Raw genomic sequence first — 27,092 nt, forward strand, 5'->3', positions numbered from 1 at the left:
AAAATCATGTCATCTGCAAACAGCAAGAGTTTCACTTCTCTCTTTCCAGTGTGGATACCTTTCATTTCTTTTTCTTGCCTAGTTGCTCTGGCCAAACCCTCCGGTACTATGTTGAATAAGAGTGGTGAGAGTGGGCACGCTTGTCTTGTTCCTGTTCTCAGAGGGATAGTATTCATTTTTTCAGCAGAGTTTGATGTTGGCTGTGGGTTTGTCATATATGGCCTTTATTATGTTGAAGTACTTTCCTTCTATATCCATTTTGTTGAGAGTGTTTTTTTTTAAATCATAAATGGATGTTGGATCTTGTCAAATGCTTTCTCTGCAACTATTGAGATGATCATGTGATTTTTATTCCTCATTTTGTTAATGTGGTGTATCACATTGACTGATCTGCAGATGTTGAACAATGCCTATGTCCCTGGTATAAATTCAACCTCATCATGGTCTATGATCCTTTTAATGTATTGCTGTTTTTGGTTTGTCATTATTTAGTTGAGACTTTTTGTGTCTATGTTCATCAGTGATATTGGCCTGTAATTTTCTTTCTTTGTGTTGTCCTTCTCTGGCTTTGGGATCAGGGTGATGTTGGCCTTGTAAAATGTGTTACGAAGTGTTCAGTCTTCTTCAATTATTTGAAATAATTTGAGAAGGCTAGGTACTAAATCTTCTTTGAATGTTTGATAGAATTCTCCAGAGAAGCCATGTGGTCCTGGACTTTTATTTTTTGGCATTTTTTTGATTGCTGTTTCTATCTCTTTGCTTGTGATTGGTCTATTCAGATTCTCTATTTATTCTTGGTTCAGTTTTGGAGGAAGTATGAGTGTAAGAATTTATTCATGTCTTCTATGTTATCCAATTTGTTGGTACATAGTTTCATAGTATTCTCTTATAATCCTTTGTATTTCTGCGGTATCCATTGTAATTTCTCCTCTTTAATTTTTAATTTTATTTATTTGAGCCTTCTCTCTTTTTTTCTTAGTGAGTCTTGCTACAGATTTGTCAGTTTTATTTATCTCCTCAAGGAACCAACTCTTAGTTTCATTGATCCTTTCTATTGTGTTTTTGGTTTCAATCTCAATTGTTCTTGCTCTAACTTTTGTCATTTTCATCTTTATGACTTTGGGATTTGTTTGTTCTTCTTTTTCTAGTTCTGTTAGGTATAGTTTATGATTATTTATTTGAGATTTTTCTTGTTTGTTAATGTGGGCCTGTATTGCTATGAATTTCCCTCTTTGAACTGCTTTTGTTGCATCTCAAGTGAGTTTGTATGGTGTACTTTCATTTTCATTTGTCTCCAGATATTTTTTGACATCTCCTTTAATTTCTTCAATTATCCATTTGTTGTTCAGTAGCATGTTCTTTAGTCTCCACACATTTGTGTCTTTCCCAGCTTTTTACTTGGAGTTGATTTCTAATTTCATACCATTATGGTTGATATGGTTGGAAAATCTTCTTAAATCTATTGAGGTTTACTGTGTTTCCAAATATATGGTCTATCTTTGAGAATGTTCCATGTGCACTTGAGAAGTATGTGTATTCTGCTGATTTTGGATGGAGTGTTATTTTTATATCTATTAGGTCCATCTTGTCTAGTTTTTCATTTAGTTCCACTATTTCCCTGTTGACTTTCTTTTTTCTATTTTATAATCTTTTTATGGCTTTCCATTCTTATTGCAGTAACATTGGTTTATAACATTATATAAATTTCACTTGTCCATCACTATATTTCAATTATTGTGTAGATTACATCATGTTCACCCCCCAAAGACTAATTACAATCCATCATCACACATATGTGCCTAATCACCGTCTAATGGAATTTCTGTATGGATGATCTATCCACTGGTGTATGTGTGGTGTTCAGGTCCCCTAATGTTATTATGTTGCATTTAATATGTTGTTTTAGGTCAATTAATAGTTGCTTTACGTACTTTGGTGCTCCTGTGTTAGGTGCATATATATTTATAAGAGTTATGTCCTCTTGCTAGAGTTTCCCTTTTATCTTTATATAGTGCCCCTTTTTGTCTCTCTGCCTTTTTTATCTTGAAGTCTACTTTGTCTGACATAAGTAGGGCAACACCTGCTTTCTTTTGTGTGCCATTAGCTTGGAATATCATTTTCTATCCCTTCACTCTAGCTCATGTTTGTCTTTAGAGCTAAGATGTGTTTCCTGGAGGCAGCATACTGTTGGGTCTTGTTTTTTAATCCATCCAACCAAGCTGTGTCTTTTGATTGGAGAATTCAATCCATTTATATTTAGACTGATTTTTGATAGATGAGAGCTTAATTCTGCCATTTTATTACTTGATTTACAATTTTTCTGTATTCCCCTGTTTCTCATTCTGTATATTTCAGACTATCAATTCAGTTTAGTGGCTCTCCAGGATGATTTTCTCATTACTCATCCTTTATGTCTCTGTTCTGATTTTTTTGTTTAGTGATTACCATGCAGTTTGTATAAAAGATCTTGAGTCTATTTTCTGATTGTCTCTTATCTCCTCAGTCCAAGCAGGTTCCATCCTTTCTTTTTCCCATCTAACTTATTGTTGTCACAACTTATCCCATTTTGTATTATGAGTTTGTGGTTAAAATGAAGGGATTATGTTTATTCTTGATGATTTCCTTCCCTTTATCATTAGTTTTCTAATTAAGTGTTTGCTAATCTGTTCTGATAGCGAGTTGTAATTTTCTGATGTTGTCTGCCTATTATATCTCCTTCCTCAAGGCTTTGTAAGTGCTTTTTTTTTTTTTTCTAGATATGAGGGCCTTCTTGATCATTTCTTGTAGTGGAAGTCTTGTGGCCATGAACTCCTTCAGCTTTTGTTTATCTGGGAAAGTTTTTATTTCTCCATCATATCTGAAGGATATTTTCACTAGATAGAGTGTGCTTGGCTGAAAGTTTTTGTCTTTCAGAATTTTGAATGTATCATTCCACTCTCTCCTAACCTGTAGGAGTTCTGCTGAGAAATCTTAAAGTTTGATAGGGGTTCCTTTGTAGGTTTTCTTCTTCCTTGCTTCCCTTAGTATTTTTTCTTTGTCATTGACTTTTGCCTGTTTTACTAATATATGTCTTGGAGGAGGTCTTCTTACATTGATGTAACTAGGAGTTTTAATAGCTTCTTTTACTTGTAGTTCCAGCTCCTTCCCCAGGTTTCAGAAGTTCTCAGCTATTATTTCTTTGATCAAGCTCTCTGCTCCATTCTCTCTCTCTTCTCCCTCTTGAATACCCATAATTCTTATGTTGCATTTTCTACTTGAGTTGAATATTTCTCAGAGAATTTCTTCATTTCTTTTTAGTCTTCATTGTCTCTCCTACTGCATCTGAGGAATTTCTATATTTTTATCCTCTAAATTGCTAATTCTGTCCTCCATAATATCAGCTCTGTTGTTTAAAGACTCCAGGTTTCTCTTTATCTCGTTCATTGTGTTTTACATCTCCAACATTTCTGATGCTTTTTTCTTTAATGTTCCAATCTCGTTTGTGCAGAATTCTCTCTGTTCATTAATTTTATTCCTGATTTCATTGATCTGTTTTCTGAGTTCTCTTGTAACTAATTGAATCTTTTTATGATAGCTATTTTGAATTCTCTGTCATTTAGATTGTAAGTTTCTGTGTCTTCTGGATTGATTTCTGGGTGTTTGTCTTTTCCTTCTTGTCTGGATTATATATACCTCTACATAATATTTGATGGGGTGGATTTGTCCCTTTGCATATTGATAGTATCTGGTGGCTGATTTCACCTGCTGCCACTTGGGAGGGAGGAGCTGTGTTTTCTGAACCTGCCGTGATCCACATCAGCTGTGTCTATCTGATCCCGAGCCATTCCTTGGGATTGCAGTGGCCCTGTAGGCTCCTCCACCAAAGATAAGGTGATCACATGGGGGTTCAGGGCTGCCACCACCTGCTCCCACAGTACTGCCATGACGCACTCCCTCATTCTGGTCCACAGCAGTACTGTGGTTATTCACAGCAGCTGGAAGCTCATTCTCCTGGGTGTGTAGATCTACCACTGTCTCCTCCTTGGTCTCACGAGCCATTGTGCTTGGCTTCCTACTGGTTTTGAGCCTAAGCCACTTCCATGGTGGCACTGTGGGCTCTCTTGCTGGATGTGAAACCTATCACGTGGGGGATCAGGCCTGCCATCACCTGTTCCTACAGTCACACTGTGGTGCACTCCCACGCTTGGGGCCACAACAGTACTATGGGTGCTCCAGCAGGGGAAGAAGTTGTACACATGCAAAGGGCTGCTGGGTGGCCAGAGACTACTCACCTATCTCTGCGACCTTCCTGGTGGTAGTCCCTCAATCTTCAGATGTATAGCTGCATGGGTCTTTCAGACATCCTGTTGTACTGTTTCGGGAATTCTCCATTGATCAATGAATGTCCATTTAGTTTTGGTTCTAAGTGGGTGAGATAAAGGGAACAGCTCACTCCCCCATGTTGATGACATCACCTCTTCAAAACTTATTTACTTTTTCTCTGCCTCTCTTTGGAAGAGTGTTTGTGTGTGAGTGTGTGCTTGTGTGTATATGTGTATGTTGCAGGAAGTGATTACTTGGTACACTCATGTGTTACTTAACAATGGAGATGTGTTCTGTGAGATGCATTGTGAGTAGGCTGCATTCCTTTCTGAAGGTTCTAGGACAGGATCCACTATCTTCCTTTCTCTACTTTCTAAAGGCCATATTCCTTGGCTTGTGAATGCTTCCATCTTTAAAGCCAACCAAGTCAAGTCAAGTACTCCTCACATTGCATTACCCTGACCTCCTCTTCTGTCTACCTTTTCCACTTTTAAGGGCCCTTGTGATTACATTGGGCCCACCCAGATAATCCAGGATAATCTCCCTATTTAAAGCTCAGCTCATTAGCAACCTTAATTTCATCTGCAACCTTAGTTTCCTTTTCCTTTGCCATATAATGTAACATACTCACAGATTTTGGGGATTAAGATCTGAATATCCTGGTCGGGGGTTAATCTGCCTACTACAAGCCCTTCTTATTCAGTTATTGTATTTGTTGGCAGTCATTCTGAAATATCCAAATTCTGAATGCTGAAAGATTTTTAGAAAGCCATTTGGTAGTAAAATCTTATCTGACCTGAACTAATTTTGTGGTAAAATTTGATCTGAATTAATGTGAGGCCATACACAATTTTTTAAATTGCTTTTGCGGGAATATTCATACATTTTCTTACAGAAATACTAAAATGTTTGGGTATCAGATGCTTCCCATGGGAGAAATGATGTAATATACAATACATACACTGCACTATCAATCTAAAATCTAGAAATTCTAAATTCTGAAACCTATCTGTTCCCAATAAATCAAAATAAAAGAATGTGGTCTTGTATTATTATTCTTATCATAATAATTAGCATATAGTTATGTCACAATGAATCATTTTACTTACTAAGTCTTACTAGGTTCCATGCTCCAGAAGGAAAAGAGAGGAAATGAATGCCATCCTCCCATATATGATTACCAGGCATCCCAAATGTCTAGCTGGACATACTCAAAGCACAGGTTTATTGAAACTCTGTTTGAATAAATTTGTACATTCATTTGTCATGAATATCACAAAACACTCATTTATCCTGTGATGTTTCTATTCTATAGTGTACATGGGTCTCAACAAATGTTTTTGGACATAACACGTGATTTTGTGATATCATAAACATACACACAGATGCCAAGGTCTTGAATATAAAATCACAGACACTTTGACTCAATAATTTCCGTTTTCTTTGGCCTGCATGTAGAAGTTCAAGAAATAGAGTCAATTTTAAATACTAAAATCCAAGATTAGGTAGAATTTGGAATAATTTTCTTACATACATTCATTCCCTTCCATTCCACAGATTCAGCCAACACTTACTTATAGCTTCTTACATGTCAGACACTATTGTAGATGCTGAAAATATAAAGGAGAATTAGATCTACTTGCAGTTTTATGGGGTATTCAATATACTGTAGTAAAGGAAATGATAAAGTGTTTCACATAGGAAAAACAAAAGTATTTAATAATGCCATTCTCTATCCTTAATTGTCTATGCATGGTCATACCACACTGCTGCAAGGTGCCCCTGCCATTAAATACTTTTCTTTTTCAATTTGTCAAACTAACCTATGCCTGAGGCAGTGGTATGAACAGTAGGACAGGTAGTTCTAGACTGTGGCCATCACTCTAGTAATGTAATGGGGCTTTACAAAGTCTGACTTTATAAGTCCTAGGTCACATCCAACTTGGACAAAGTCATTGGGAGTGAAAGGCAATGGAGATCTTTAAAAGCTAAGGCTCTTTACATAGACTGAATGATTGTTAGAGTTTGTGCCATGCATTTTATAGGTGAATCAATGAAAAAGAAGCTGTAAAGTTGCTTTCACAAGAGAAGTAATATAGAAGAATGTTTAAAAACAGTGTTTGGTATGTAGTATATGCTTAATAAGTAGTCATAGGGTAACTGTTATTGAAGCTAGACCTAGCTGCTGGATCTCTGCTATGTTGAGATAGATGTCCCTGTTGTCTACTGTGTGTATGCACATCATAGTGCTATCCTTTACCCCATTGCTTGGGCACCCAAGAACTTCTGTTATATTTCACATTTGTGTCCTGCTTGCTTTCAATTAGTCTTTAGGGACTATGTTCTATATACTTAATTTCCTGCTGGTGTTCTTTCTCAACGTCAGTGTTCCAGGTTGCTGATCCTTTGTGTCTGCACCATCCTGCTATGCTTAATTGTCTATGCATGGTCCTACCACACTGCTGCAAGGTTCCCCTGCCATGACTACCAGTCTGTCAGCCCCAGAGCTGGTAGAAGAATCACCAAAGGGAATATTTTTGGATGTGATTATTGAGCTTGAGTATTCAGAATTTCCATTCGGGGTGATGCTCCCTTGAACGTTATTGAGAAGTCAAACATGCACTGGAAGATGTGTGCAAACATGTACGTTTTGGTTTTGAAATTCCCTTAATGTAAAGGAGAAGATGAATTTTCATGAACCTTGTACTTAAAGTGCAGATATCTTTGCTTGAAGAGATCATAGGGGAGAAATAGGAATCTGTCTCCTTAGGAGATAGGAGCTGAGGGAAAATGAATAGAGCTCCCCGTGTAGCAGTCCGTTCCATTTTTTTCTAGGCAGACGGTTTGCTTTTTATTCTATTAAGATACGTAATCAGAAGCATCAGAAAGACTGAAAAATGCATTTGCTCCTGTTTTCCACAAAACTGCTCTCATGAAGAAGGGATAAAGGCAGACAAAGGTTGTGGTGGTACTATTTATTCACCAAGTATTAAATTGTGATATGTTTACTGAGCACCTCCATGTTCTAGACCCTCTGGTTTCAGAGATGCTAAAAGCAATGAATTCCATATTCCCCCTTGTCTCAGTCCCAATGTCATTTTTGAAACCTTGTCTCACCATAGATCTATGGATAGTCTCACTTGGTTATATTGCACACCTCTAACTTAAAATGTCTAAAATCGATATTATCATTTTCAAGAACTAAGTACTTCCTTTTTGTAGCAGGCACTATCATTCTCCTTGAATTATCTATGACCCTCTCCCTTATGCCCTCTTCCTTCTTTTGGTCTTTTGTAACCCATCTTGAATAAATAACTTTTGCATTTCTTTCATAATTTGCAATGATTTTTTGCAATAGTTTACTTCTAGAACTTTGCAGTCTCTGTCCTGATATTCAAAATCTTGCACAATTCCTTCTCTTTGTGTGTAGATTGGATTTAGTGCCTTGCTTCTTTAGAAGAGAATGTAGAAAAAGTGATAAGATGTAACTTCCAAGATGAGGCTATAAAAGACTATGGCTTTTATCCTCTTGACACACTCTCTTTTTCTTTGATTGTTACCTTTCATGAAGTAGGCTGCCATGTTGGAGAGACTCACAAGTCTAGGACTTGAGGAAGGCCTCCAGCCAACAGCTGGTAAGGAGCTGAGACTTCAGACCGATAGCTCTTGATTCTGACCAACAATCATGTGAGTGAACCTGGAAGTGGGTCTTTCACCAGTTGAACCTTCAGATGAGACTGCAGCTCCCAGCTGACGCCTTGACTATAGCTTTGTGAGAGACTATCAAGCAGAAGACCTAGCTAAGATTTGCCTGATTCCCATCCCACACAAACTGTGACTTGAGAAATGTGTGTTATTTTAAGCCACTATGATTTGGCTTCATCTGTAATGCAGCAATATGTTACTAATACAGTACTAAATTAATAGTTTACTTTATTGAATAAGAGCAATGTGGATGACATTCCATTTTAGACTTGAAAGACCAGATATGCAACAACAATAAGAACAAGAAAACTCTTCAGATCCCTCCAGGGTAGGGTCTTGTGACTGGAGCTTCATGGATGCCTAAATATAGTTCCTGTTTTGCTGACTAACCTAGAATGTTAGAAATTAAGCTTCAACAACCAAAACCTTCTTTGAATTTCTCAAATAAGTCCAGAATGGCAGGATCACTCCTAAACAAGTCAGTTTGTGTATTTATATACATTGATTTGCTTATGAAAAATATTGTAAAAGTTTAAAACCAAACAACCTTTTATAGAAAAAAATCAGGGATGGTAGGACCAAGTATATGGGACATTTCTAGGATAAACTATAATCAGTTTAATATCTAATAGTTCTCTAAGAAAAAGCTCTACGTAGAGAAAAATATAGATTAATCCAAATAATTATTTGGTGCCACATTGAAAGAGAAGTAAATTTAATGGTGCCCTGAATTCCATTGCTTTTCATCACTGTGTGTGATCAGGTTGTTTTGCATGTGTAAACAGTCCAAGGCAGCTTCCTGGGCAGCTTTTGCTGGGTTTCTGTCATTTGCACGGTCCTACACTTGGGAACATAAACTCTGATTGTATTGATCTTTGGTTACTTAAAATTTTCCCAGTCACAAAGGTTTGCTCAAGGTCAATTCAACAAAGCAATAAGAAAAAGGCATACTTGTGAAAAGTAGGCACGATCTGAAGAACAGTAATGCCAGAGGAAACATTCAGTGAGGGAGTAAGTGGGCATGTGATCTGCAGATGGATGCAGCTAAAGACAAATGTACATCTTTATTTAGTTTTATGCTTGAGCAAGTATGCCTAATATTAGAAAATAATTCAGGAAATGTTTTATTGATGGGCATAAAATAGAACACACGAAGAAACAATCAACAAAGAAGATGACACTCATCTCTACAGGAGCATCTGCATGATTAAATGTTTATTTACAACTTGCCTGTAGAAAGTACGAGGATAAGTGAGGGTTGTCTCCTTGACCAATCTTCTTTGAACACTCTCTTGCAGTGTTCTATGTTTTGGAGCCTGTCCTTCTAGTCTATTGTCATCCTAGTTCCTAGGCTTACCTTGATCAACTTTCTCTTCTTTTCAATTACATTTCCTTTCTCCATATCTCTCTCATTTCACTTTGGTTCTCTGTGAATTCCAAGGGACCAGTAGTACTTCCAGCAAACAGTTTTATGTATTAAGTGAATCCTTTTAGAGACTCTCAGTCCTTGTCATCTAATCCCATTGTGATTTCCTAGTAATGAGTCATATCTGTGGAAAAGACCAGCAGAGTTCATAGTTTTTCATGTTCTCCTCTTTTTTCTGGGGACAGAGCAGGATTACATTCTCCAGACTCCCTTGCAGTTAATTGGGGCCATATGACTAAGAGATGGCCAGTGAAATGTGGTCGAAAGTGATACACATTACTTTCAGGACTGGCCCATAATCACTCTGCCCCCTTTCTCTCCATAGTTCTTAATCTTCTCTCCCTTTCTCCATTTGCTGGATGAATGGAAAGGATTCTGGGGATCTAGAGACAGGTAGAGGCTAAGACAGAAGAAACAGAAGTCTGTTTCTCTAAATGACTACATGGAACAGCTGTTTCTGAAGACCAGCGAACATTTTTGTCCCCGTGTTGATGTGTCCAATTAATACATGAATGCCAGCTTCTATGGCTTAAGCTCTATAATGGGAGACACTGTGCAGTAAAGTCAATAGATCCCATCAAAATACCAGCTGGATTGTTATATAAACCTTCTCCTAGAACCATTCTCATTTCACAGAGACTAGCAAATTCTGATTCACTGAGTAAACCTGCATGATTTTCATTACTCTTTCTTTTGCTTCTAATGGAGTGAGTGGGAAGTGCAAAAAAGTTGTGAGGTCTCTATGTGAGAAACAACAAGCACCACAAAAAGGAAATGTTAATTATGTGATGTGATGGAGGTGGTAGCTAATGCTGTGGTGGTAATCATATTACAATATGTGTGTTTATCAAATCAGCATGTTGTACAGCTTCAGTTTCACAATGTTACATGTCAATTATGCCTCCACAAAGCTGGAAAAAACCCAAAATGAAAAAACAGAAACAATGAGAAATTTTGGCCTGTCCATTCTGTGATTGGTATAATTCTGCTACCTAATGGGGAGTCAGTTGTTTCCCATGAGAGTGCTTAGCATCTATCTTTGCTTAAGCATTTCATAAATCCATGTGAGCTGTCACAACATCTACCCATCAGTGTTATTCCTTTATGAATACTCCCACCTATAGCACTACTTCCTTCTGACCAGGAGGTAATCATGGCTTTGGAATGATTTGGGAATCTTCTCTCCCTGGAGGAAATCATGGATTTGCTTTGCTCAGGGGACCACAGAAGGAGCTCTTCTTTCTGAACTTTCCTTTTGAATGTCAAATACTGGTATTGACTCCATGAGTGTAGTATTTCATGGCTCCAATGAGCTGACTGTTGCATAATGTGGCACACTTTTATACTATTCTCTCCCTCTGCACATAGTGATTCCTTAGATTGCTCCTCTCTACCTTTTTCCCTTGAAAAGATCTACTCATGCTCAAGTGTCTTCTGAAGTTCTCAAGTAAAGTGCCTACAATGTTTCCACAGCACCTTGTTCATATCTTCATTAAAGCGTCTTGGAGTATGCATATAGGTCAGTGACTATCTTTAATCGTCCTGAAGAAGTCTGAATCCTACCACTGTCAGGCACATAACATGTGTCCTGTCAATATATGTGGGGTGAATAATTGAAAGTGGGTAGTGGAAGACATGAATGGGTCTCACCTTAAATAGCATCACCCATAGGTCCCCAGCACATACTGTAGGACAGGCCTCTCTTAAGACTCCATGGTATCCATAGATGCTCATTTGTTTTTTGCATTAAGTTGATCTCTTTCCATTTTGAGAAAGCGATATTTAAAATCTATCTTTAAATTTAAGTGTTATCTCATCCTCATAGAATTTGGGTTATTTCTTAATGCCTTGTTTCTTTAGTTTCCTCATGGCTGACTTCATTTCCTGATTTCTTAAGGTGAAGATCATAGGATTGAGCAAAGGAGAGGTGACAGTGAAGGTGACTGAAATGGCAGTGCCTGGGGGGAGGGCAGTGAAGGTCCAGGTATAAACATAGGTGCAGGGCACCAGGTTTAGTGTCACCACAGTGATGTGTGTGGTACAGGTGTATTGACTTTTCTCCTGCCCTCTCAAGAATGAGATCTCAGCATCCTCAGGATTACTGTGTAGTATATGAGGAGAAAGAAGAATATATAACAGCTGAGTAATCCATTATAGGAAATCATCAGGAGCTCCAGAGTGAGGGTGTCAGTGAAGGCTAGTTTGAGTGCTCCGGGGACATCACAGTAGAATGGATCAAGAACATTGGGTCCCCAGAAGGGGAGGCGAAGTAATAAAGAAATCTGGACGATGGAGTGGACAAAGACCCCCATCCAGGAGGCCTCAACTAGGCTAGTGCATCGTTGCCTACTCCTTATAGTCATATGATGGAGGGTATTGAGATGGTAATGAAATGGTATAGCAATACAATGCCAACACAGAGAGAGAAAAAAACATCTGCACCTCCCAGATGGTAGAAGAACGTTTGAGCTATGCAGCCATTGAAGGAGATGTTTTTTCTTATCTGTTATTCTTTATTTTTTAATTGAATTCATAATAGTTTACATCAATGTGAGATTTCAGTTGTACAATATTTCTTGACTGACACCACATAAGTGCTCCCCTTCACCCTCTGTGCCCACCCTCCACCTCCCTTCCTCTGGTAACAACTATTTTCTTTGTCCATCTGCTTGTTTATATTCCACATATGAGTGAAATCATCTGGTATTTGTCTCTCTCAGACTGGCTTATTTCACTTAGCGTAATTTCCTCCAGGTCCTTCCATGTTATTGCAAATGGGATGAATCGGTCTTTTTTATGGCTGAGTAGTATTCCATTGTATATCTATACCACAGCTTCTTTATCTAATCATCAGTCAATGGACACTTGGATTGTTTCCATGTCTTGGCTATTGTGAATAGTGCTGCAATGGTCACAGGGGTACATATGTTACTTTGGATTGTTGATTTCAAGTTGTTTGGGTAGATACCAGGTAGTGGGATAACTGGGTCATATGATATTTCTATTTTTAGCTTTTTAAGGAATCTCCATACTGTTTTCCCTAGTGGCTGTACCAGTTTTCATTCCAACCAGCAGTGCATGACCATTCCAGTTTCTCCACATCCTCTCCAACATTTTTTGTCATTGGTCTTGGTAATTACAGTCACTCTGACTGGTGTAAGATGATGTCTCATGGTAGTTTTGATTTGCATTTCCCAAATGATTAGTGATGTTGAGCACCTTTTCATGTGCCTGTTGGCCATCTGTGTATCTTCCTTTGAAAAATGTCTGTTCATATCTTCTGCCCAGTTTTTGATTGGGTTGTTTGTGGGGGTTTTTTTTTGAGTTATGTGGGTTCTTTATATACTTTGGATATCAACCCTTTGTCTGATAAACGATTTGCAAATATTTTCTCCCATTGGTGGGTTGTCTTTCCATTTTGTTGACGGTTTCTTTTGCTTTGTAGAAGCTTTTTAGTTTGATGTAGTCCCATTTGTTAGCTTTTTATTTTGTTTCCCTTACCTAAGTAGACATGGTATTTGAAAAGCTGTGGCTAAGACCAATTTCAAAGAATATACTGACTATATTTTCTTCTAGGATTTATATGGTTTCAGTTCTTACATTCAAATATTTAATCCCTTTGGAGTTACTTTTCAAGTATGGTGCAAGATAATGGTCTACTTTCATTCTTTTCCATGTAGCTGTCCAGTTTTCCCAACACCATTTATTGAAGAGACTCTCCCTTCTCCATTGTATGCTCTTTGGCTCCCTTGTCAAATATTAGCTGTCCATAAATGTGTAGGTTTATTTCTGGACTCCAGATTCTGTTCCATTGATCTGTGTGTCAGTTTTTGTGCCAGTACCATGCTGTTTTGGTTATTATGGCTTTGTAGTATATTTTGAAATCAGGAAGTGTGATACCTCCAGCTTTGTTCTTTTTTCTCGGGAATACTTTGGCTGTTTGAGGTCTTTTGTTGTTAAATATAAATTTTAGGATTCTTTGTTCTATTACTGTGAAAAATGTTGTTGGAACTTTGGTAGGGATTGTGTTGAATCTACAGATTGCTTTAGGAAGGATGGACATTTTAACTACCTTAAATCTTCCAATCCAAGAGCACGGAATATCTTTCCATTTCTTTGTGTCTTCTTCAATTTCTTTCAACAATGTTTTATAGTTTTGGGTGTACAGATCTTTCACCTCTTTGATTAAGTTTATTCCTAGGTATTTTATTCTTTTTGTTGCAATTGTAAATGGGATTGTATTTTTAATTTCTTTTTATGCTACTTCATTGTTAGTGTATACAAGCACAACTGATTTTTGTATGTTCATTTTGTATCCTGTGACTTGACTGTATTCATTTATTATTTCTAAAAGTTTTTTAGTGGATTCTTTAGGATTTTCTAGATATAAAATCATGCCTGCAAAGAGTGACAGTTTCACTTCTTTGTTTCCAATATGGATCCTTTTTATTTCTTTTTCTTGCTTGATTGCTCTGGCTAAGACTTCCAACACTATGTTAAATAAGAGTGGTAACAGTGGGCATCCTTGTCTGGTTCCTGTTCTTAGAGGGATGACTTTCAGTTTTTCACCATTAAATATGATGTTGGCTGTGGGTTTGTCATATATGGCCTTTATTATGTTGTGGTACTTTTCTTCAATGCCCATCTTATTGAGAGTTTTTATCATAAGTGGATGTTGAATTTGGTCAAATGCTTTCTCTACATCTATTGAAATAATCATGTGATTTTTATTCCTCATTTTGTTAATGTCTTGTATCACATTGATTGATTTGCAGGTGTTGAACCACCTTGCATCCCTGGAATGAATCCTTCTTGATCATTGTGTATGATTCTTTTAATGTATTGCTGTATTTGGTTTACCAATATTTTGTTGAGGATTTTTGCATCAATGTTCATCAGTGATATTGGCCTGTAGTTTCCTTCTTTATGTTGTCCTTGTCTGGTTTTGCTATCAGGGTAATGTTGGTCTCATAGGATGGGTTAGGAAATGTTCCGTCTTCTTCACTTTTTCGGAATAGTTTGAGAAGAATAAGTACTAAATCTTCTTTGAATGTTTGTAGAATTATCCATAGAAGCCATCTGGTCCTGGACTTTTGTTTTTTAGGAGGTTTTTGATTACTGTTTCAATCTCTGTACTTGTTATTTGTCTATTCAGATTCTGTATTTCTTCTTGATTCAGTTTTGGGAGGTTGCATGAGTCTAGGAGTTCATTCATTTTTTCCAGGTTATCGAATTTGCAGGCATATAGTTTTTCATAGTATTATCTTATAATCCTTTGTATGTCTGCAATATCTGTTGTAATTTCTCCCTTTCATTTCTAATTTTATTTATTTGAGCTGCATCTCTTTTTTTCTTGGTGAGTCTGGCTAACTGTTTGTCAATTTTGTTTATCTTCTCAAAGAACCAGCTCATAGTTCCATTGATCCTTTTTACTGTTTTTTAAGTCTCTATTTCATTTATTTCTACTCTTATTTTTATTATTTCCCTCCTTATGCTGACTTTGGGCTTTGTCTGTTCTTCTTTTTCTAGCTCTGTTAGATGCATTTGAAGATTGCTTATTTGAGACTTTTCTTGATTGTTGAGGTAGGCCTGTATTGCTATGAATTTCCCTCCTATGACTGCTTTTGCTGCATCCTATAATAGTTGGTGTACTGTGTTTCCATTTTCCTTTGTCTCCAGGTTTTTTAAAATTTACTCTTTGATTTCTTCAATGATCCAATGGTTGTTCAAAAGCATGTTGTTTAATCTCCACATATTTCTGACTTTCCCAGTTTTGTTCTTGTGGTTGATTTCTAGCTTCCTAGCATTGTGGTGAGAGAAGATGGTTGGGATGATTTCAATCTTCTTGAATTTATTGAGGCTTGTTTTGTTACACAACATATGGTCTATCTTTGAGAATGTTCCATGGGCACTTGATAAGAATGTATATTTTGCTGGTTTTGGATGGGATGCTCTATATATGTCTATTAAGTTCATCTGTCCAAGTGTTTCATTTAAATCTACTATTTCCTTGTTGACTTTTGTCTGGATAATCTGTCCATTGAATTAAGTGGAGTGTTGAGGTCCCCTACTATTATTGTGTTGCTGTTAATTTCTCCCTTTACGTCTGTTAATAATTGCTTTATGTATTTTGGTACCCCATGTTAGGTGCATGTATATTAATAAGTGTTATGTCCTCTGGTGAAATGTCCCTTTTATCATTAAATACTGCCCCTCTTTGTCTCGCATTGTCTTTTTAACTTGGAGTCTGCTTTGTCTGATAAATGTATGGCAACACCTGCTTTCTTTTGTTGGCCCTTAGCTTGGAGTATTTTCTTCTATCCCTTCACCCTAAGCCTATGTTTGTCTTTGTAGCTGAGGTGTGTTTCCTGGAGGCAGCATATTGGTGAGTCTTATTTTTTAATCCATCCAGCTACTCTGTGTCTTTTTATTGGAGAGTTCAGTCCATTTACATTTAGAGAGATTATTGTTATATGAGGGCTTAATGCTGCCATTTTATCTCTTGTTTTCTGGTTGTTCTATGTTCCCACTGTTTCTTTTCCTTTGTATTTCTGAGTGCTGTTTCATTTTGTTGGTTTTCTGAGAGGGATTTCTCAGTTTGTGAGTTGCGGCTGTGCACTGATCTTTTGTTTAGCGGTATTGTGAGGATTGTATGAAAGATATTGGAGATGAGATAGTCCATTTTCTTATAGCCTCTTATCTCCATTACCATAAGTAGGTTCCTTCCCTTTCCTCTCCCTTTCTGAGTAATTGCTATTACACATTGTTCTCTTTTTAATTTTGTGAGTTTGTGGTTAAGTTGAAGTGTTTATTGTTACTTTTGATCCTTTCTTTCCCTTTCTCTTTTAAGTTGTAATTGAGCCTTTGCCTACTTGTTATAGTAGAGAGCTGCAAGTTTCTGGTCGTGTCTGTCTATTTATCTCCTTGATCAGAGATTTGTAGACCTTTACCTTTTTGTTGCAAGTGTGAAGGAATCTGTAATTATTTCTTGTAGGGGAAGTCTTGTGGTGATGTACTCCCTCAGATTTTGTTTGTCTGGGAAAGCTTTTATTTCTCCACCGTACCTGAAGGAAAGTTTCACTGGATAGAGTATTCTTGGCTGAAAGTTTTTGTCTTTCAGTATTTTGAATATATCATTCCATTCTCTCCTAGCTTGTAGGTTTCTGCTGAGAAATCCACTGAAAGTCTGATAGGGTTTGCTTTGTAAGTTATTTTCTTCTGCTTTGCTGCTACTAATATTCTTTACTTATCCCAAACTTTTGCCATTTTTACTATTATATGCCTTGGAGAGGGTCTTTTAGGGTTGATAAATTTGGGCATTTGATTAACTTCATGTATCTGTAAATCTGAAACCTTCCTCATGTTTGGGAAGTTCTCAGCAATTATTTCTTTGAACAAGCTCTCTGCTCCTTTCTCCTCTCTCTTTGCTGTCTGGGATACATATAGTCTTTGTGTTGCTTTTCCTAATTGAGTTGGATAGTTCTTGAAGAATTCCTCCATTTTTAAAAAATCTTAGTTCTGTCACCTCTACAGGTGGTGACCTGTAGAATTTCTACACTTTTATCCTCAAGAAGGCTAATTCTTTCCTCCATAAGATTAATTCTATTTCTTAATGATTCTAGATTATTATTTATTTCATTAGTTGTGTTTTTCACATCCAGAATTTCTGCTTGATTTTTTTCTCAGTTTCAATCTCTTTGGTGAAGAGATTCATTTTATTGCTGAGCTCCTTGAATTGTCTTTCTGTGTTATGTTGCAAGTCATTGAGTTTCCTTATGATGGCTATTTTGAATTCTCTGTCATTTAGGTTGTATGTTTCTGTGTCTTCAGTGTTAGTTTCTTGAGAATTGTCATTTTCCTTCTGGTCTGAATTTTTGCTGCAGTTTCTCATGGTATTTGATGAACTAATCCTTTGTGGTATTCTTAGGATGCTGATTCACCCGGTTACCACTAAGGGGGAGCAGGAGCAGTATTTCTGGCCCCACCCAATCTGCTGGAAGCTGTGGGGGTATTATGGGTGCTTGCCCCAGCTTGGGATGCATTCAGGCACTGATGTGGGCTGTCCTTGTCAGGAGGGCTTCCTTGTTAGGCCAGTGCCACTCTTTGGAGCTTCGGGGGTGCTCTGAGCTCCCCCTCCCCACCAGAAAGTTATCACCAGTGGGCTCAAAGCTCCTGTGCTTATTCCTGCAGCTGCCCAGACCCATTCCTTCTTTGGGAGCACAGCTGCACTGTGAGTGTTCGCACACACCTAGAAAGTGTTTGCTCCAGCACGGAAATCTGCTGAGGTCCCTGTTTACACTCCACAATATACGGGGCCACTGTGCTTGGTGAGCAGGGCTTCCTCTGTTGGACCTGAGCTATGGTTATTCTTTGACAGCACTGGGACAAGATGGGCTCCCATTCCCTGCCAGGAAAGTGAGCGCCTGTGGGTTCAAAGGTGCCACTCTTATTCCCACAGTAGCCCTTAGCAGTTTGCTCTGTGGGAGCGCAGTTGCACTGTGAGCATTCCGTGTGCCTGGGAAGTGTTTGCCCCAGTGCGGGAATCTGTTGAGGTCCCTGTTTATTATCCACAGTCCACAGGCCACTGTGCTTGGTGGGCAGGGCTTCCTTGCTGGAACCCCAGCTATGGCTGCTCCTTTACAACACAAGGGTGTGGTGGGCTTCCTCTCTCCATTGGGAGAGTGACCACTAGTGCGGGATAAGGGTTACCACCTCCTCCTCTTACAGTTACCATGTTGCATGTTCCCAATTTCTAAGTGTTTGCACCAGGTTGGAAAGTATTCATGTGTGTGCATAGGGCTACTGGGGGAGAGCAGCGTGTGCTCACCTATCTGCCACTTCCCAGGGGGCCGGTCCATCCACCCTCAGATGTATAGCTGCGAGTGTCTCTCAGGCCTCCTGTTGTGATGTGTGGGCTTCCTCCATTGGTCATTGAATGTCTATTTAGTTGTAGTTCAAAAGAGGGAGAGAGAACAGGAACAGCTCACTCTACCATGTTGTTGATATCACTGAGCCAGGATGACTCTTTAAGTTGTCAAAACAACAAGCAAACTTATTGTCATATTTTAATTACAGAAAGCTAGAAATTCTAGGATGAAAGCTGCTTTGCATTCAATGTTCATTCCCATGTTTTCTACCCCATCAGTTTCTTTCCCAATAATGAGGAGTATGGGCCATATAGGAGGAGAATATAAGAGGTCAATGAAGGGCAGCATGTGTGTTAGGCAGAGCAATACAGATGATATCAAAATGACATTAGTTTTTCCCTGAGCATTTACAATTTCCAGTCATTGTATGTTTCACATATACCATCACACTTTAACCTTCACAACAAGACCATGAGATGGATATTATAAGTATCTTTGTATAGGTGAACTGTGACCTGTTAAGAGATAAAATAACTTGCTCCACATCCAACCACTGGTGGATGGCAGAGATGGGATTCAGACCCAGGTATGCATGACTCTGAAGTTAGAGCTTTCAGCTATAATGCTTTACTTTTACCAAGTTTTCCCAGACAAAAACACTAGCCAGTACTTCCTGTTCACAAAAGCCAACAGGCTGAAAAATAGACTCATTAAAGTTTTATCTTCTTCAAATTTTCCTCTGTCTCTTTGGGAATTGGGAAATGGGAAGTGGGAAGAATGTTAATCCTCAATTATGAAGTCAATCTCAGATTAGCTCTGGTAAATCTGCAACAGGAAAATCAGTTCTTGAATAATGAGAATGGCTTACTCTTTGTGTAGCATCCCTGAGATTCTGCCTTTGTCTAAACTTATCAAAAGAATGTGAATCTGGCACATCTAATTCTACATCAGATCAGTCCTTTTAGGCCACTTTGTGAAATCTTTCAAAGCTTAGTAATTCCTGATAGGAATCCAGATGGATAACTATTATGTACCTTTGAGGTCCTCAAGGTCACAAACTCTTTTGGAGTTTAACTAAGCAGAAAAAATGTCTTAAACTGTGATGGGAAATGTGTCCCTATATATGTGTACTTCAGATGCACTGATCATGAGATCTTTCTAGAACAGGATTGCAGTTTGGCATAGACAGGCCCAGTAATGTAAAAAGTTACATTCAAATGGTAGAAGAGCAATCAATTGGGTATCTGAAGAGTTATCTCTGTAATTAAGTTGATATGAAATCTTGAGCAAATCATTCTATTTCTAGGTTTCTATTTACTTACCTCTTGAAAAAAAAGAATTGAATTCAATCATTCTCTTCACTTGCCATATTGTTGTCATCATTGACACATTGTTCCTTTGCTCTTTAAGTGGAAATACATCAATCAGTTCAATCCTATAACGCTAGTTACTTCATGCTTACCAGAAGCTTGAGTTACCAGCTACCTATTAACTAGAAAAATAAATCATTACCTAGTAAGAGTATTTGGCTTATTGACAATATATTTGAGTATATAAGTATGACTCTATGTGAAGAATAATGAAAGGAGTCCTTGGTGATGAAGAGGTTGGAGACTCCTATTCTTTCACAGAAGGCTTGAGTCTTCTCTTCAGTCTCTTCATTGCTGACTCCATTTCCTGGTTCCTCAGTGTGTAGATCAAGGGGTCCAGCAGAGAGGAAATGCCAGTGAACATGACAGAGATGGCCTTATCTGTGGGAGGGCCGTGAAGGGCCAGGAATAGACGTAGATGCAGGGCACAAAATACAGTGTTACCACAGTGATGTGTGAGGTGCAGGTGAATAAGGCTTTCCTCCTGCCCTCCCCTGCATAAGACATGAGTATCATTAGGATGACTGTGTAGGACACAAGCAGGTAGACAAATCCCAGGGTAGTGACTAAGCCATTGTTGGAAATCATCAGGAGCTCAAGTGCAAAGGTGTCTGTACAGACCAGTTTGAGGACCTGGGGACATTGCAGTAAAAAGTGTCAAGAAGTTTGGGTCCACAGAAAAGTAGAGGCAGCAACAGGGAAATCTGCATGATGGAATGTATAAAACTCTTCATCCAGGATGCCACAATGAGGGCAGTGCATCACCCCCTACTCATGGTGGTCACATAGTGCAGGAGATGGGAGATGGCTATCTGGTGGTCAAACACCATCACTGACAAAGAAAAAATGTCTGCTCCACTGAGGAGGTGGAAGAAAAACAACTGTGTCATGCTGTGTGTATAGGATATGGTCTTTATGTTTGATAGCTGATTTACTAGGACCTTTAGAGCAGTGATGGAGGTGAAGAAGATGTAAAGAATGGTTAGATTGTGGAGAAGGAAATACATGGGGGCATGAAGGAAAGACTCACAAGTCACAGTAGCTGTGTTGAGGAAGTTTCCCAGCAAAGTTGTATGATACACAAAACATAAAAAGAGAAATAATACCAAGCTCAGGTCTTTGGACTAAGTCCTAGAAATATATATTTTTTAACCTAGAGCCATTTCCCAACTCCATTGAATCACATTTCTTCTTTATGTAGCTTGGAAAAAAATTAAAAGTGTTATTTCAGAAAGGGTTTACACTCCCTTAATATATTCAGGTTTACAGAGTCAGGTGTTAGGTCTGAATACTGGCGAGGTGTTATCAGCACATGAAGAGTTGTTCCGAGATTATAGTTGATGTGTCCAAAATGACATCCCCTACACGAGCATGCATTTAATCATTATTTCTTCTGTAAATTATAAGTATTTTAGAAAATGCATAAAAATAGTTTTCTCAGCATATACGTTCTAAGTATCCAAGATGAACAAGTGGATGTTAAATATTCAGAGATGGACTATTGTGGAAGGAGGGATATAAAAATGGATGCAGTTTGGTGTGTGGATAAGAAAGTGCCTATTTGGTATGACTGGGGTTCTTTGAGGTTCCACAAGAGCGTTGGGTTTTTTTCCAGACTGAAATCTCCATTTAAATAGTTTAAGAGCTCCTATTTGCAAAATGGTTGTCTTTGGACTGAATTCAACAGAAGCACTCTTCCCTTTTTAAAACTCAGATGTAATGCTATGAAAAATTAGAAAATTTTAAAGCCCTAAGAATTCTTCTCTGTTGCTCTATTCTTCCTTAAGGGGATTACTTTGTTTCTGTCTTTACCTTAAACTACTTTAGGTATCAAACCACCCGGGTGTTGAAGAGCTTTTCAGCTATGAAAAGAAAAGTGATAACTTAGAGCTTCTCTTCTGTTCATTATTCAAATTTATTTTTAAAAGTTATTTTTTTATTGTACTATCATTGACATTCAATAGACTCAAGTATTTGAAGTATACACTTTGATATGTTTTGATATAAGCATATACCCATGACATCATCACTATATTTAAGATAGTTAACATTTGTGTCATCCCAAAAGTGTCCTTGTGGCCCTTTGTAATATGTCCACTCTTCCCATCCTTCTACAGGCAACCACTGATCTTCTTTCTATCACTATCCATTCATTTGCATTTTCTACAAATGGAATCCTACAATGTGTTCTCCTTTTTTGTCTGGCTTGTTTCACTCATAGAATTCATCCATACTTTTGGGTCTACCAATATTTTGTTCTTTTTTATTGTATGGGTGTGCCACATTTTGTTATTCTTTCACATGCTGATGGACATTTGGGGTTGTTTTTGGTTTTTGACTATTACACGTAAAGCTGCTATGAATATTCATATACAGGTCTTCGTGTGGACATAAGTTTTCATTTCTCTTGGGTAAGTACCTAGGAGTACAATGGATGCAAGTCTTAAAATTCAATAAGAAAGAAAACAAATGAATTTAAAAAAATGAAGAAAAGGTTTCAACAGACATCTCAACTAGAAGATACAGAGATAGCATGTAAGTACAAGAAAAGATACTCAACATCATTTCTCACTGGGGAAATGTAAATTAAAACCATAGTGAGATAAAAGTACACATCAATTAGAATGGCTAAAATAAAAAAGGCATATATCAAGAATCAAGAAAAATGTAGAGGAATGGAATTCTGGTGGGAATGTACAACAGCGCAACCAGTTTTGAAAACATATTGTCAGTTTTTTAAAATGTTAAGTGTATACTTAACATATAATCTTATTGCTTTTGAATGCCTTTCTTTTTCTTGAATCTTTGAAATGGATTTTAATTTCTTTCTTTGCAGTCTATCTCCCTTTTCTTGCCATAATCAGAAATAGAAGGTGAAAATCATTTCTCCCATTTTTTGGGTGTGTTTCCCAGTTCAAATGAAGATATTTATTTTCACCTCGTACACATTCCTTTCAAGTTTTCTTTTGTCTGAATGCAATTTTGTCCCCCAAGTCTACTTAATATGGAAAATTTAAAAAGCTACCAAGAGGTATCATAGCATACAGGGAGAAACTTGGAAGCCTCTGGCATCACACAGCCTGTTCAGCTCCTAGCTGGGCACTGACTGGTTGTGCTACGGGAGAAGTTAATTTACCCCTTTGGCCTCAGGCTCTGCATCAGTATTTGGAAACAATAACATCTCCTTCATGTGACTTTTGTAAAGACTAAATGAATTAATCTAGGCAAAAGCAAGAATACTTAGAGTGTTGTCTAACCGATGACGTGTGCTTATACTTATGTTACCTTAAAGAAAAACTCCAGGTTAGTAAGTGTCACAGACACACAGCTTCTTTAAATGTACTGACAATCTATTATGGGAGCCTTTCATTTCGTAGAACATGGATTCTAAAACAGCTTCATCAGAACATACTGTCTTGGGAGAAATCTGAAGTGTTTTTCTTTCAGTGTCAATGAGAGTGGCCAAGAGGGTGGTGACAGTGTATGGTAGTAAAGAGAATGCTTGCTTGGTTGGGCTTATTATCTGACATCATCTTAGCAGACCAGAGAAGTTGAGTGTCGTTCTCTGCAGTGAGAGCCATCTGGGGTCAAGTCCTGGTTTTGTCACTGTGTGTGGGTAAGTGAGAGACCTCACGGAGTCTCTGCTTCTTCATCTATACAATGGGGGTTTTAATAATACCCACCACACAGGGAAGTTATATGAGGATTAGGTGAATTAACATATGGAGAGTCTCAGCACACATTGCTGGTTATCTGTTATGATTAGTACTATGTTGAGTAGCATTAACACTGGAGGTTCATCAAGAAATGGAGTGTGTTGACGTAATGATAGGTGAGTCATCAATTCTGACTAGTTTAAAGAGAGGAATCGATCACCAGAAAACATCAATTCAATATAGTTACTAGAGATATTGAGGAGGTCCATCCTAGTTATGAAAACCTTCCAGAGGGATGCCATGTAAATAATAGACTATGATCTACACAGAATGGTAGAAGGTAGATGGTACCTCAGACACCAGGTCAGGCTTCTTTGTCAGAAAGGAATGGGTCCCATGTTCACAAGCTACCTTTGGTAATTCAGACAACATCTTATACTTTCTGCTTCATGTTTCTGCTATTTTTTAAATCCATCTAATTATTTAGTAAATATTTATAGAAAATTGACAGTGTTCTATGTTATACAAGACAAAAGAATATAATCCAAACCAGTGGAAAAACAACTGAAATCTAATAGTAATATGGGAGAGATGGAGACTGTCTAAAGACAGATGAGCCATGTGTGAGAAACAGACAACTCACCAAAAGGCTCAGAGAACCCTGCATGGAGGAGGTGACACTTATGTTTGGGGCATGTGGGAGTGGACAGAATGGGAGATCTGGCTTTAGGGGACCACTTGAATATATAAAAGTTGCTCACGAGTCAGAAGTTTGGCTGCAAAGAAAGGATACAAATATGAAGGCATGGAAAGACATAGGAAGGAAAATCATTGCTATAAATTTTTATTTTTTGGTAAATCTAGGGAAAGGTATGTAGATGTTCATTGCACTATTCTTTCAAGTTTTTTTTTTGAAGGTTTGACATATTTTATTTTCTCTCTAGTTTTAATTTAACATAAGACATATCTGTGTAGAATTCAGTCTGAGGAGATCCATCTACAGGAAATAAGCCTGAGAAAAATCTCTTCTTTGTGTAATTCAAGGGATTCCAGAAAAAGAGTTGCTTTCTCGTCAATTCCAAAGTGAACTCATTTCTATGACTCTCATTTCACAATATCCTCTTTGTTCATCTTTCTTAGCTGTGCTTTCTGTCACTGAAGTTTCACCCTGGAATGTAGCACTTTGTGTACTTATCACATTGTTTTTAGACAGAATGTATTTATGAATATTAACAATTACATCTAGAGTTCAATTATTCTCACTCTTCTTTTCTCACACTTATGCATAGACACTGAGACCCCACAGACATTCACACCCATGTAGAGTTATATTTCTTACCTAAAGTCTCCAACCTTCTCTTCCAACATCTTAAACAATGTTCACACGTATCTTGGGAATCATTCAACTTCGTAAAATTCTGTTAAATACCCCTCTCAAAGCCAGTGATTTCAGTGGCTTCCCTTTTATCTTTATGTGGGAAATGGCAGACATAAGATAATATTTTCTTGGTTTGTTCACAACGTCTGACAGTGCTACACCATATTTGCCAATTCCTTGATCCCAGGATTGGAGTGAGAATTATCAGAGGGACTATAGTTGGATGTGATTGTGGAAAAATTCTTCTGATAGTGAGGTGGTTTCAGTGGGAGTGATTGTGATTCAGGCACATATGCTTAGTAACACACTTTTTGTCTAGTGTCTAAAATTTTCTAATGGTGACAAAGATTTTCTCCTTGACTATATTCAGGCTCCCCTGAACTTTTCAACTAGGCTTTGACTTTTGGAACCCCATCCTTGTCTCTGCATTGTCCAATTTTAACAAAAATCCTGCTTCATCAGTTTAGCCAAAATCCCCCATCCTCCATATCCTATCACCCTCTGTTCAGGTTCCTCATCCTCCACCATCCCCCAGTGATGTCTAATCACCCTGACCTGACTTTGGCAAGAATTTTATTAGGTCAGTTTAGCCAGAATTCGACATTACTCCTGACATTTCCTTTTAGTGGTTTTTGTACTGGGAAATAAATGTCCATTCTTAAGGATTCTCAGCAACTTCCTTAGGCAGTTTCATGCACGCAGGGTGATTCCTGAAGTTTGACACAAAGTTTTGGAAGCAGCACTTGGACCTGAAGAGGTTGTTTAGTCAAGAGTGAGGGAGCTCTCAAAGAGCTGGTGAACAAAGTGGGTGATGCAGTTCTCACAGGATACACACGCAACCGGAATACCCACACTGGATCCATCTGCAAATCCCACTTGCTTGACCTTCAAAGTTTTTCAAAATACTCACCATCTCCACAATTACTACCCTAAATCATGTCTTCATTATTTCTTTCATGAGATTATTGCCTCATCTCCTTGTTTTTGTCCTCACTCCTCTTCAGTCTATTAATAACAGTAGCTCCTGCAATTCTGTTAAAGCATGCATCACTATTCTGCTCTTTCAAGCCCTCCAAATGTATCCAATCTTGTTTAATGTGAAAGTCAAAATCCTCACAATCATCTAAAGATGGTCGTCCTATGGCCCCATAATATCTCTTACCTTTAGTACTATACCTCTCCTCTTCTCATCCACTTACAAAGGCCTCCTTGCTGTTTCTTGGATCTCTGGGAACATCACCATCTCATGGCCTTTGCATGTCTGGTTTTTGGACTGAGATTTGTACTGAGACATGAACATGTTTCTAGTTTCAAAGATTTTAACATCTGGGATCTACCTCCAGACGTGAGAGGAAAAAACACAACTCCCAGCAGCTGTAAATAGCATAAAAAGTAAACAATAAAAGCCAAGCTTATATGTTGAATAATGTTTTCCACCTCAAGCCAACTTTTTTGAATGTATATGCATAGTCTGATGTAGCTTCATTAGGTTTCTGTCATTTTTTAGGGCATCATATTAAGAGAGAATAATAACCATGAAGCAATTGTTTTCTTAACCATATTCTCCAATGACTTGAGGAGCAGAAAGGAGTTAGAGACAATATTCATTCATTGAGTTTTGTAATTCAACAATTTTTATGAGTGTTTTCTATGTTTTGCTTGCTGTGATAGATGCTGGGGATACAATAAAAGCATAATTCTACTGGGGGAGATAGGAAGAAGGAGGACAGGGAATTGGAAACAAGGTCATGAGTTCTGTGCCCAAGCTAAGCCCAAGGCACTGAGGGAAAGTGGTGGAGGTGGCAAGCAGGCGTGGTGTTCAGAGGAAGGTCAGGGTAAGGACCCTGCACAAGGTCACAGAACTCATAATTTTTGAGGTCTGTATTCTAAATCAAGCTGTGCTAACTTCAAGACACCTGCTCTCAATCACTGGATTGTGGGCTTTAGATGGAAAAATCTTCAGATAATAGTTATTTAATTTATCGCATAATAGAATCAGAGGAGGAACTTAATTTGAATGTGTTTACTTCCTTAAGATTTGATTACTTTATGAAAGACCATATAGAATCCAATGCCCAATCTGTATTATTTTCTTTCTCTCTTTCTTTTTTTTATTTTAAAGATTGGCACCTGAGCTAACATCTGTTGCCAATCTTCTCTCTCTTTTTCTTCTTCTCCCCAAAGCACCCCAGGACATAGTTGTATATTCTAGTTGCAGGTCTTTCTGGCTCTGCTATGTGGGACACTACCTCAGCATGGCTTGATGAGTGGTGTTAGGTCCATGCCTGGGATCCTAAATGGCAAAACCCTGGGCCACTAAAGTGGAATGCATGAACTTAACCACCCAGCCACGGGGCCGGCCCCCTGTATTATTTTCTAATATGTGTC

General features: G+C 38.0%; 2 protein-coding genes and 1 pseudogene across 2 annotated transcripts in view; all 3 read right to left on the reverse strand.

Annotated features, from left to right (window-relative positions):
• LOC103543582 (olfactory receptor 4D10) overlaps nucleotides 1-4,563 on the reverse strand; it is a 40,847-nt gene extending 36,284 nt beyond the window's left edge. Inside the window, exon 1 of the mRNA XM_070606975.1 lies at nucleotides 4,272-4,563. The gene's annotated coding sequence lies outside the window, so the exon portion shown is untranslated. The remainder of the gene's footprint in view (nucleotides 1-4,271) is intronic.
• A 6,703-nt stretch (nucleotides 4,564-11,266) lies between these two features.
• LOC139081410 (olfactory receptor 4D9-like) lies at nucleotides 11,267-18,167 on the reverse strand (annotated as a pseudogene).
• A 1,750-nt stretch (nucleotides 18,168-19,917) lies between these two features.
• Nucleotides 19,918-20,846, reverse strand: LOC103542122 (olfactory receptor 4D11). Its single transcript, XM_008509056.2, is given in 4 exon segments — nucleotides 19,918-20,060; nucleotides 20,063-20,311; nucleotides 20,314-20,816; nucleotides 20,818-20,846. Coding segments are annotated over 4 exon segments (924 nt in total).
• Nucleotides 20,847-27,092: the final 6,246 nt, after the last annotated feature.

This window comes from Equus przewalskii, unplaced genomic scaffold (assembly GCF_037783145.1).
Source record: "Equus przewalskii isolate Varuska unplaced genomic scaffold, EquPr2 contig_R2027, whole genome shotgun sequence".
Lineage (NCBI taxonomy): Eukaryota > Metazoa > Chordata > Mammalia > Perissodactyla > Equidae > Equus > Equus przewalskii.